The sequence below is a fragment of the Pipistrellus hanaki genome, assembly GCF_964339955.1.
Source record: "Pipistrellus hanaki genome assembly, chromosome: 2".
Classification (NCBI taxonomy): Eukaryota; Metazoa; Chordata; class Mammalia; order Chiroptera; family Vespertilionidae; genus Pipistrellus; species Pipistrellus hanaki.
Genome location: NC_140504.1, coordinates 105,566,070 through 105,579,346, shown reverse-complemented (window position 1 = coordinate 105,579,346; position 13,277 = coordinate 105,566,070). Strand labels below are relative to the sequence as shown.

General features: G+C 37.6%; 1 protein-coding gene across 7 annotated transcripts in view; it reads right to left on the bottom strand.

Moving 5' to 3' along the window:
• The window catches only part of XRN1 (5'-3' exoribonuclease 1), a 214,342-nt gene that overhangs the window by 40,277 nt on the left and 160,788 nt on the right, over window positions 1-13,277 (bottom strand). For all 7 annotated transcript variants that reach the window (XM_084872413.1, XM_084872412.1, XM_084872416.1 and 4 more), the window contains exons 28-30: window positions 8,781-8,837; window positions 8,520-8,652; window positions 6,146-6,215 (exon numbers count right to left, since the gene is read on the bottom strand). In XM_084872413.1, coding sequence (XP_084728539.1) covers window positions 6,146-6,215; window positions 8,520-8,652; window positions 8,781-8,837 — 260 coding nt within the window. The remainder of the gene's footprint in view (window positions 1-6,145; window positions 6,216-8,519; window positions 8,653-8,780; window positions 8,838-13,277) is intronic.

Here is a 13,277-nt window from a genome sequence, read left to right as displayed (position 1 = left end):
GATAAAAGGGTCCTAGGTTCAATTCTGATCAAGAGCATGTACCTTGGTTGCAGGCTCCTCCCCAGCCTGGGCTCTGTATGGGAGCGCGTGCAGGAGGCAACCAATTGATGTGTTTCTCTCACATCGATGTTTCTCTCTGCTTTTCCCTCTCTCATCCACTCTCTTTAAAAATATCCTTAGGAGAAGATTAAGAGATAATAAAAAAGGGGGGGGGGGAGGAGGAACAGCTTGAAGTATTATATAGGTCTACCTTAAGAAACAAGAAAATCTCAAATAAATAATATTATACCTCAAGGAACTAGAAAATGGACAAATAAAGTCCAAAGTCAGTATAAGGAAGGAAATTAAAAAATCAGAGCAGAAATAAGTGAAAGAGAGAACAAAAGATAACAGAAAAAATTAGCGAAACAAAGAGCTGGTTCTCTGAAAAGAAATAAAATTCACAAAACTCTGATTAGACTCAATAAGAAAGAAAAGAGCCAAATAAAACCAGAAATGAAAGATGTTACAATGAATATCAAAGAAATATGAAAAATTATATAAGAATACAAGACTATATGATACCAAATTCAATACCTGGAAGAAAATTTTCTTAGAAATATATATCCTTCCCAGATTGAACAATGAAGAACTGGAAAACCTAAACAGACCAATTACTAGTAACGAAATTGAAATAATCATTAAAAAACCTCTCAAAAAACAAAAGTCCAGGACCAGACAGACATAAATTAAAAGATTTAATACATATCCTTTTCAACCTATCCTATATAATAAAAGGCTAATACTATGCCAATTGTCACCTTGGGAGTTCAATCAACTGGGAGTTTGCTTGCTAAGACATGTGCTGACCACTAGGGGCAGCACAGAAGTAAGGAAAGCCCTGGCAGGCAGCAGGAAGACCCTGATGGGCTTTGATCTCTGGACAGTTCATGCACTGGGGCCCTACGTCTAAAATATTGAAGTAAAGGGAATACTTGCTAATCCAGTTTATGAGGCAAACATAATCCTGATACCAAAATAGGCAAAGACAACACAAAAAAAGGAAAACTACAGGCCAATACCTCTGATAAATATAGATGCAAAAATCCTAAAAAAAAAAAATACCAGCAAATGAATGCAACAGTACATTAAAAGCATAATATACTATGATCCAGTTGGGGTTCATTCAAAGGATGCAAGGATAGCTCAACATATGCAAATCAAACACTGTGATGCACATTAACAAAAGGTAAAAATCATATATCAGTTGATACAGAAAAAGCTTTTGACAAGATAGAACATCCATTTATAATTAAAATTCTCAATACAATTAATATAGAAGACAAGTACTTCAACAAAACAAAGGCATATATGACAAACCCACATCATACTTGATGAAAAAATGAAAACTTTTCCTCTAAGGTCAGGAAAAAAACAAGGATGTCCAAACTCACCATTATTCAAAATAGTATGGCAGAGAAAATCAAGCAAGAGAAAGAAATAAAAGGCATCCAAATTGGGAATGAGGAAGTAAAAATGTCAGTATCTACAAATAACATGATTCTATAGAAAACCATAGATTCCACTAAGACTATTAGAAACAATAAACAAATACAGTAAAGTTGCAGGATACAAAGTCAAATACAAAAATTCATAGTGTTCTAATATACAATAATAGTAAAAGAAAAAAAAAAACCCACCATTTACAATTGCAACAAAAAACCCACCTAGGAATAAATTTAACAAAGGAAATGAAAAAGCTCAACACTGAAAAATACAAGACATTGAAAGAAATTGAAGACACAAAGAAATGGAAAAATATTCTGTGTTCATGGATTGGAAGAATTAACATTGTTAAAATGGTCATATAACCTAAAGCAATATATAGATTTAACGTAAACACCATTAAAATCTCAATGGCATTTTTCACAGAAATAGAACAAAAAATTCTCTAATTTGTATGGAACTATGAAAGACCCCAAAGAGCCAAAGCAATCCTGGGGAAAAAACAAAGCCAGAGGTATCACACTCCCTGAGTTCAAACTATATTACAAAGCCACAGTAATCAAAACAGTATGGTGTTGGCAGAAAAAGTCAAATACACAGACTGGTGGAACAAAACTGTTAGCCCAAAATAAACCTGCACATATATGGGTCACTAATTTTCGGCAAAGGAGCCAAAAGCATACAATGGAGAAAGAAAAGCTTCTTCAATAAATGGTGTTGGAAAAACTAGAAGCCACATGCAAAAGAATATGACATCATACCCAAAAATTAACTCAAAATGGATTAAAGACTTGATCTTAAGACCTGAAACAAAGTACACAAAAGAAAACATAGGTAATACACATTGGTCCAAAGGGGTTTTTGTGAACTTGATTCTAAAGGCAAGGGAAGTAAAAGCAAAATATAAATGAACTAGAGGCCCGGGCATGAAAATTCATGCACTGGAGGGGGCAGGGGGTCCTCCAGCCCAGCCTGCCCCGTCTCACAGTCTGGAAGCCCTCAGGGACGGGAGAAACCTGGTGATCAGGAAAAGGTGATGTCCCATCACACCTCTGCTGCTGCTGTAAGCCTCGGTCGGACCTGGTAACCTGAGCCTTGGATGGCCCTGGGCGGCTGGGCAGCAGCCACCTGAGGCTTGCCTGTGCCTGGGGCCGGCCCTAGGTGGCTGGGGGGCGCTGAAGAGACAGGGCACTGCCATCTTTTGGCTGTAGGCATCACCATATTTGAGGTTGTGGCAGTCAATTAGCATATTTCCTCCTTACTGGCTGTGGGCGCGACCATCTTTGTGATGGCGTAAGGGTCAATTAGCATATTCCCTCTTTATTAGATAGGATGGAACTACATCAAACTAAAAGCTTCTACACAGCAAAAGAATCATCAACAAAACAAAAAGGCAACCAATCGAAAGGGAGAAGATATCTGTAAACAAGCCTCTGAAAAGGAAGGAGTTAATATCCAAAATATATAAAGAACTCACACAACAAATCTGATTTAAAAATGGGCAGAGACATATATAGTCACTTTCCAAGGAAGACAAATAGATGGGCCAAGAGACACATGAAAAGATGTTTAACACCACTAGTTATTAGGAAAATGAAAATCAAAACCACAATAAGATGCTACCTCTCATCTGTTAGAATGGCTATTATCAATAGAACAAGATACAGCTAAGTGTTGGAGGGATTGTGGAGAAAAGATAAACTGCTGATTGGACTGTAAATTGGTGTAGCCACTATGAAAAACAGTACACAACCCCCCCCCCCCGCCCCCCCAAATTAAAAACAGAGCTACCATATGGCCCAACACTCTCTCATCTGGCTATATACATGAAAAATTTGAAAACGCTGTTTCACAAAGATTTATGTATTCCTATGTTTATTACAGTGTTATTCAAAATAGCCATAACCCAAGTGTCCTTTGACCAATGACTGGATAAAGAAATGGCTATATTACTCAGCCATAAAAAAGAAAAAATATCTCCATTTGTGACACCATGGATAGATCTTGAGATTATCATACTAAGTGAAATAAGCCTCAGAGAAATGCACAAGAACCATACGATTCCTCTCATATGTGGATATAAAAAGAGCAACAAAAGAACAAACAACATATAGTCATCAGTATGGTGATTACCAGAGGAAGGGGGACAAGGGCAGGTAGAAGAGGGCAAAGAGGGGATAAATGGTGATGGAAGGAGACCAGACTTTGGCTAAAGACACACAACACAATATACAAAGGATGTATCATAGAACTGTGCTTGAAACCTATATTATTAATCAATGTAACTCTAATAAATTCAATTTAAAAAGAACAAACAAAACACACTCATAGATACAGACAACAGAATGTGGTTACCAGTTTGGAAAGGAGTTAGGGGGAGGATGACGAGGGTGAAGGGGGTTAAATGTATGGTGAGAAGAGACTAGACCTTAAGGGGTGAACACACAATGGAGTACACAGAAGTTGTTGTTAAAGGTGAACACATTAAACTTATACAATAGTATTAACCAATGTTACCCAAATCCTATATAATAAAGAGATAATATGCAAATTGTCCATCACTCCAATACGCAAGATAGCTGCCCCCATGTGGACACAAGCTGGCTGCCACAAGTTGGCAGTTAGGGGCAATTGGGCCGAAAGGGGAGCTGTTAGGTATCGATCAGGCTGGCAGGGGAGTGGTTAGGGGTGATCAGGCTGACAGGCAGAAACGGTTAGGGGCAATCAGGAAGGCAGGCAAGCAGTTGGAGCCAGCAGTTCTGAATTGTGAGAGGAATGTCTGATTGCCCGTTTAGGCCCGATCCCTGTGGGACATACCTTGAGGGGTCCCAGATTAGAGAGGGTCATGCACAGGGCCTCTAATAGATTTAATAAAAATGAAAATGAAAGTATAATAGAAATAAAATAAATTTTAAAATAATATTGAAACAAAAAAATAACTCGTTTTCTAAATCCTCTAATTTCTGGTTCTCTTTTCTCCCCTTCATAGTCAAACTTCTCAGGAATTAGCTCAATTATTGTCTCCACTAGAGGCCTAGCCTGTTCACCCCTAACCGCCCTCTGCCTGCTGGCCTGATCACTCCTCACTGTCCCTCCTGCTGGCCTGGTTTCCCCTTATTGCCCCCTTGCTGGCCTAATTGCCCCCAACTGCCCCCCGAACTGGCCTGGTTGCACCCAACTGCCCCCTCCCCTGCCGGCCTGGTTGCCCCATGCAGCCTGCTGTTCAGTTGTTTGGTCGTCCCTCACTAACCCCCTGCCGGCCTGGTCACCCCACGCAGCCTGCTGTTCAGTTATTTGGTTGTCCCTCACTAAACCCCTGCCGGCCTCGCTGCCCCACATAGCCTTATGTTCTGCTGTTTGGCCATCTCTCACTAACCGCCCCCTTCCAGCCTGGTTGTCTCATGCAGCCTGCTGTTTGGTCATCCATCTGGTCATTTAGGTCATGACAGTCCCTGGCTTTTTATATATTAGTATCATTACACCTGCCACTCATACTTCAAACCACCCCACTCTAACTCCAGCATTTAAAATTACATTAAAACAGATGATGAAGACTTAATGTTACTAAATTCAAAAACGTTTGCATTCTTCAAATTATTTAAACATTTTTTTAAGGTTTTTAAAATATATTTTATTGATTTTTAACAGAGAGAAAGGGAGAGAGATAGCTAGAAACGTCGATGAGAGAGAAACATCAACCAGCCGCCTCTTGCACACCCTCCACCGGGGATGTGCCCGCAACCAAGGTACATGCCCTTGACCGGAATCGAACCTGGGACCTTTCAGTCCGCAGACCGACGCTCTACCACTGAGCCAAACCGGCTTTGGCTATTTAAACATTTCAAAATAGAAAACTGTTAATGCCACATATCTGATTTTGATGGCTTCACATTGCTTTAAGGATGAAGACCAAGATACTCAACATGTCCTGAAAGTTGGTTTAAAAGTTCCTGCACATGCTGAAACCAGTTTGGCTCAGTGGATAGAGCGTTGGTCTGCGGACTGAAGGGTCCCAGGTTCGATTCCGGTCAAGGGCATGTACATTGGTTGTGGGCACATCCCTGGTGGGGGGTGTGCAGGAGGCAGCTGGTCGATGTTTCTCATCGATGTTTCTAGCTCTCAATCCCTCTTCCTTCCTCTCTGTAGAAAATCAATAGAATATATTTTAATTAAAAAAAAAAAATAAAAGTTCCTGCACAGTGTGGCCCTTGCTTTTCTCTCTGACTCTAATCTTACTTAGTCACTGAAATTCAGGAACACTTGCATTCTTTTAGCGTTTTGAATGGGTGAAAATGTTGTTGCATATGTTATAAATTCTTGACTACTTATCACTTTTCTCTCCCTAGACAACCAGTATTCATTCTTTAAGTTCCACCTTTCTGGAACTATCAGGATCATATTATTATAGAAACCTGAACTTCTCTTTTCCAGAACTAGTCACAATGTAATTAATTAATACTGTAATCAGCTAATTATCTTCCACACAAAAATAAAAGCACCACAAGGGTAGAAAACATGTCTGTCTTATTCACTTACATTCCTAATAGCAAGTATGATGTCTTGCACATAATAGGAACTCAAACTGTACAAACAAGATATGAAAAGTCACTGGTCACAGGGATATATTCACAAAGTATAATTGTAATCTGGAAATACAAACCTTATTGTTAAGCCTCCTGGAAATTCTTCATCAAATAAGACCTCAAATAGGACATCAGCTTCTCTATTAGCTGTTAAAAAAAGAGAGAGAAAAATTATATGATGAAAAATCAGCCATTAAAACTACCACAAAAAAAAAAAAATGATGTAGGAGAATACAGACAGTAAATGAAAAGTAAATAAGCTTACAGATTATTTACTTGTTATTTAAAGTAAAAACAATATTTTAAATCAGATGCAGTGGGGAATATACTTTTCTCTCTGCTTTTGTATATGTTTGAAATGATCCATAATAAGAGAGTTAATTAGATATAACTTTAGAGTTTGTTGTCTAAAAGTTCTTCCAGTGAGACAAAAGACAATGAAATTTTGAAAAGATGGTAGGAATTGAGAGTAGAATGGAAAGAACAAATATATTATTAGATAGAATTGGCAGGATTTGTGACCTATGTGGATAAAAAGGATGGAGATGCCAACAATGATTCCAAGGTTCTGGCTGATAATGACTTGGGAGATTATAGACATCATAATTTGAGACGTGAGACTCAGGACAAAGATAGTGAATAAACTTAGGTTCAAAAAACTTAGGAGCAGAGTAGGACAAACTTGGGAGAGAGCATGAAAGATCTATCTGTAAAGATTAAATTTACCCAGAATGCCAAGGTAAAGTGAAATAGTTATAATAACACAATCTATCACATAACTTCAGAATTGACTCTCCCTCATCCATCTCTATTTCTCTGACAATCACAATTTCTAATACTACATTAGTTTCTGGAATGGGTGGGAGGATGTCTCCCTGACCCCCCGTCTCTCATTGCTAACTGAAACCAGGCCTGCAGAACTCATCTAAAAGGTACACTTTTATCTAAAATCTAAACTCAAGAAGGTCCACTTTCTTAGGGTCAATTTCTAGTCTGTGGGAGGGGCCACTCCTTTAAAAAAATAATTGACATTTATTCATCCCTTGTGGAGATGACTATGGAGATGAAATCTCAAATTAGGGCAGTAAAAATAAATATTCCCCTTTCTATTCCACGCCCATGGCAGACATGGCTAATCAATCACAGAGCTCCTTTCCACTCAGGATAGATGTAGCTTTAAAACCCTTTAAGACAAAATTCTAAGCTGTCACTGTTACTGACAGGAGTTCTCAGAAGAAAGGCAACTTCCAAGTTATCAGATTCCTAAGGTCTTTATCAGGACAACCTAACTAGACTACAATCCAATAAACTCCATGTCTAAAAAGCTGATGCAGGGGGTTGAGCAGATAGCAGCAGGAGGGCTGCTTCATTACACCCATTTGACCTTTACCACACCTAGCCCTGACCTTCTTCTCTCCGTTTCAAGCAGCCAGAAATATATTCAAGAAATTATTTTTAAAAATTCAGAAAAGAGAATTTTCTTTTAGAGTCAAGTAAGCAGAAAAGATCCCCAGAAGATGTGAAGATGAAAAATGTGAAGAACCACACTGCTCAAAGTTAGTTAAGAATGAGGGAAACAGTTCAAATCCCAGCTCTGCCACTCATCTGTGTAAAGGCAGGTGAGTTACTTAACAGCACAGGTGAGAAATAACACTTGAGAGTTAAATGCAAAATGCAAAAGTGCCTGGCTGCCTGGGACATGGAGCAGCATGACCCCTGGGCACCTGCTTTATGTTGAGTTGACTCTTTCTGGCATCTCTGCTGCAAAGCTGCTTAGTCCAGACTTCTCTTTCAGACACACTGAAATCTTAGGCTGCTTCTTCCCTTTTCTTAGAACTTTCTAATTTTTTATTTTTATTTTTGGTAAAAACCACGACATAAAGTTATCATCTTAACTACTTTTAAGTATATAGTACAGAAGATTACCTATAAGCACACTGTACAACAGATTGATAGGTCTGTTTTATATTCATGAATACAAATGAATATGAATATTTAATTAAAATCTTTTAACTGTGAGTTCACCCTTCATGTTTGTTTATTTCTCCACAGAAATCAAGATATTGCAATGATAATTGAGGTAAACTTCAGAGCAAAACTAGATGAAAGCCTAACTTAAGAGAAATGATGAAATTTTTCTGTTTCATGAAAATGTGTGCATACCCAACTAAGATCTTGTAGTATAATTTTAATGTGTTCTATACAAATTACCACATTTTCATCAGTCTTTACTCAACTTTCCCTTCTTTTAATCACTTCCAAGATAATTACACAAGACAGAAAACAAAATTTTCTCTGAAAACTAAAACAACAACAAAATGAACTAAAACATAAAAAGATTTAGTTTTTTTCCTTACTTATAGTCATTCTCTGCTTAGATATGACACAGAAATTTGTGCTTTACTCTACAATAAAATGTAGCTGACAACTCGCCCAGTATTGAGTTATTACCTCCTTTAATTCCTATGATGGTGCCCCGAAGGCCAACTGGCACCGAGAAGTCCTCTCTCACATTCACAACCCGGTCAAAGAGACGAAACTCTGCATCCCGATCAGGAATGACTCCATGCTGCTGTTCTAAAGGCTGAAGAGAAGAAAGCTCAAACTATTATTATTAACTCTAATTTTAAAGTTTTCTAAATAATATATTGAAAAAATTTTGTTTTACTTTCCAAGTAAAAACAACTTTGAATTATTTAACAGAAAACTTACTCTGTACAGCAAATGAGGCTTCACTGTCACCCGTACCTTCTTATTATTCTTTCTTTGCTGAGGAAGTAAACATTTTAAATATTTACATTTGAAGGAGGAATAATAAATAAATTCTTATAGTAAAAAATGTGGTGTAAGACATAGAAAAATGCAAAATTATGTATAACCACACCTAGTTCAAGAGAGACAAAACATTACTAAGCACAACATAAAAACCTCTCAATTCCCTTCCATCCCACCCAGTTACTACCTTTCCCCAAAGTAACCTAACTTCTAACACAAAAGATTAGATATGTCTGTTTTAAACTTTATGTAAATGCTATCCTATTCAAATGCTTTTACTCTAAAAGAAATTATATACAATGGTCAATAAAAACTTTTTTTTAAGGTATAAAGTATTGAACTATGACAATATTATATTCTTTTGTGGCTACTTCTAAAAAAGTGGTAGTTATTTAATAAAATCCTTGTTTTTGAAATCTATTATGAAACTGGCTTTGATGTTTACATTTTTTAATCCTCTTAAAAACGCTGGAAAACTTAAAAAAAAATATTTTATTGATTTTAGAGGGAAGGGGGGGGGGGGTGGAGACAAGGAGAAAGACATAGAGAAACATCCATTAATTGGCTCCCACACATGAACTGCACTTTTTGGTGTACAGGATAGGATGATAGTCCAAACAACAGATCCATGCAGCAAGGGCTCGAAGACTTTTGCACTCTCTTTGCTATTTGTTAGGTCTGTCAACTCAAACTTAATTTGAGTGTCAGATTTCTTCCATCTATGAGATGGAAATAATATTACCTGCTTTAGATAATAAAAATGTGAGACTCATTTATACCCATTGCAATCCATAACTATTATTCACATATTTTTTTGAAGTGAATTCTTACTTATAAGAAAAATGACAGCAGTTTACTTACATGGCAGTCACCTATCTTTAGAATATAACTTATGGAAATAAGTACAAAAGGACAAAATAGTCCTAGTTACAGAGATACACTAGAGAGGTAATTAAAAAAAATATTTTTATTAATTTCAGAGAGGGAAAGATAAAAACATCAATGATGAGAGAGAATCAGTGATTGGCTGCCTCCTGCACATCCCTCCACTCTTCCCCTGCCCCCCCCTGGGATGAGCCAGCAACCCTGGCATATGCCTTGACCAGGAATCGAATTGTGACCTCCTGATCCATAGGTAGATGCTCAATCACTGAGCCATGCTGGCTGGCCAAGAGGTCATCAGGCAGACGCTCTATCCACTGAGCCAAACAGGTCAGGACAAGATCATATTTTTACATACTGTAAAACACTCAAACCTTTATGAAGCGCCTATTTTCTTTCATTAAAAAATATTTCACTTATTCTTTAAATAAATCTTTATTGAGTTTCATTTATGTACCATATATTGGTTTTGGTGCTGGGGGTTGGATCTATTTTTTTATTCTAGTTGAGGGAGATATAAGAGAAATAAGTGAGAAAAATATATAGCATGTTCAAAGGTAAAACATAGTGAAAAATAAAGCAGGTAAGGGAGATCAGCAATGTGGGTAAAGATTGCCATTTTAAATAGGGTTAAAAGTGAAGGCCTTATGACAGAATAGCCTATTTCCACACCAGAAGGATACCAGGAGTAAACTGGTATCCACTGACAACAGCAAAAAGGAGAAAGAATAAAGACATTTTAAAACTATTTTAAAAAGCAGACCCAAGAACTAAGCCTGGAGAAATGCATGTAAAAAAACAAACAAATCCCCATATAATCTAATATATATCTCTAGGCATCCTAATATATAAAAAACCATGGGTTATAATGTCCGGTAACGACCGAGGATCGACTAACTGGAAGTCAATCCTGCAGTGAATGCTGGGTTGAAACCCACCACTGACTGCTTCCACTGCAGGTGTGGTGACCCAAAACTGACTGCTGAGGAGGCTATGAATCAGGGCCAGAGAGAGGCCTGGAGAGAGAAGCAGAGACTGATCTGTTGCCTCTGTGGCAGCTTTTGATCAGGACTTGCCTCTCTCTTTCTCTCCCTGTCTGGCCAGCAGCCACACCTCCATTTCTCTCCAGGTCTACACCAGGGCTGCTGATTAGCACCCTGTTAATAGGCCCAGAGATGCTGACTGGCATAGAAACTGACCAATCAGAACCAAATCTGGCTCAACTGTGAGGAGCCAATGGCTGCCTAGGAGGTGGATCTTTTGACTCAGACTGGAATAGAAACTGATCAATCAGAACCAAATTGGCTGGCAAAGGAGGGCAGTTGTGAGCGAGATCAGGCCGTTGGGGAGGGCCGTTGGGGGTGAAATCAGGCTGGCAGTGGAGGGAAGTTGGGGCAATCAGGCAGGCAGGCAGAGGCAGTTAGGGGCGATCAGGCAGGCAGGCAGGTGAGAAATTAGGAGCCAGTAGTTCCAGATAGTCAGAGGGATGTCCGACTGCCTAAACCAGCAGTTGGACATCCTTTAAGGGGTCCCCGATTGGAGAGGGTGCAGACTGGGCTGAGGGAACCCCCCCCCTCTGTGCACAAATTTCATGCACCAGGCCACTAGTTATTACATAATAGCACTGATTCGAGGATGTGGCAATTAAACCTGATTCTTTAGACAAATTAGTACATTGGGGAACTTTCACAATATACCCCAACACACAACTACTAAGTGAGAAGTTCTGGGGCTTGGCTACTCACATTGTGGTCATCTGCAAGCTGCTTAGAAATGCAGAATCTCAAGCCTAATCCTAGAGTTACTCAATCAAAAGCTGTGTTTTAACAAGATCTTCCATTGACTGTACATTAATTTGAGGAATACTGCTATAAGGGTGTAATCCAGAATGTGTAGTTTTTCAAAAAGCTCTTCTAGTAATTTTGATAATTGTTGAGTTTGGGAATCCAATAAGAAAATTCCTGATACTTTTAATGATAATCCTGCATTATAAAGAAAAGTATAAATTATGTTCAAATTGTTGTATTTGTTTTTTTATTGTTTCACCTTTTCTTTATAAACCTAAAAAGGGGGGGGGGGGAGAATCACTCATAACTGTACTTTCTTGTCACATTAACAGGTTTAAAAAATGTCCTCTTATTTAGAATCACATATTTTAAAAAATGTTATAGCCAAAACATTAGTCTACAACTTTGTATATGTATATTCTGTTTATAAAATAAGAAAAAACGTGTAAAACATTTTAAAAAGTTCTTCGTCCAATGGGGTTCAAGTAAAATTTGGGGGTTTAAAGTTATGAACATCTGTTAAGTAGAAAACTCAATTCAAAACAATGCTGCTTAGAAATGCAGAATCTCAAGCCTAATCCTAGAGTTACTAGGACAAAGAGATTTCATTCTACACTGAAAGACAATTAAAAAGAAAAGAAAAAGAAATGCAGGCTTACTATCACCTTCAGTAGAATATCAATAACCTCTTTTAAAAAATCAAACTCTTGGCTCTGAGACTTGCATTTTTTTCCTAAAAAGATAGTTATCTAGTGGTGACTTCCCAGACTGTACTCACAGCTCTTGAGTATGTGATAAGAGAGCTCAAATGATGATAATAATAATAATAATAATAATACCCAAGCATCATTAGGCATTAATAATAGCGAGGCATTATTAGAAGGAGTTTACATGCATCAACTAAATTAATCCTTTTGATGACCCTGTGAGGTAGGTACTATTTTATTCTAATTTTACCAATGAGGAAAAAAAGTCATGGAAAGGTTAAGAGTCTTGCCTGAGATTATAAGTGTTAAAAGAGGAATGAGGAAGGTGGCTTCAGAGTCCAGTTCTTAACTTACTCTAATATTAAAGTAATATGTTAGCATAGCAACATCATTCTTATAAGAAGGCAAATGTGTGGAAAATAAAAATCATAAGTTAAAAAAATATATGTAATCAATTTTTTATTACATCAAGACAGGGGATCAAAATAGTTGAAATGGTTAGGCCTACACAAAATAATCAGTAACTGAATGAGTTTGTGAGTAGGAAAGTACACTTAGAACTAATTCTGTAAAAGTTAAAAAAAAATTTATGTTCCATAAAAGGATGAACTGTCTTTAAAGAACTGAGAATAGGAAGGAATCGGGATAAACCTTATCTCTCAATCACAAGCTTTCTATTTAGACTAAAATCACAAAATATTAATTCTTTTGTGCATTTATATTTATTCACATAAATTTATTAATGGCCATTGGAAATATATGGAACATTTAAAAAAATTTTAGGATGCCAAAACCGGTTTGGCTCAGTGGATAGAGCGTCGGCCTGCGGACTGAAGGGTCTCAGGTTCAATTCTGGTCAAGGGCATGTACCTGTGTTGTGGGCACATCCCCAGTGGGGGGTGTGCAGGAGGCAGCTGATCAATATTTCTCTCATTGATGTTTCTAACTATATCCCTCTCCCTTCCTCTCTGCAAAAAAAAAAAATTAATAAAATATATTTAAAAGAAAAAAAAAAAAAAAGCCTTGGTGGTCCTCGTGCCTTCATGCAATGCCCTCAC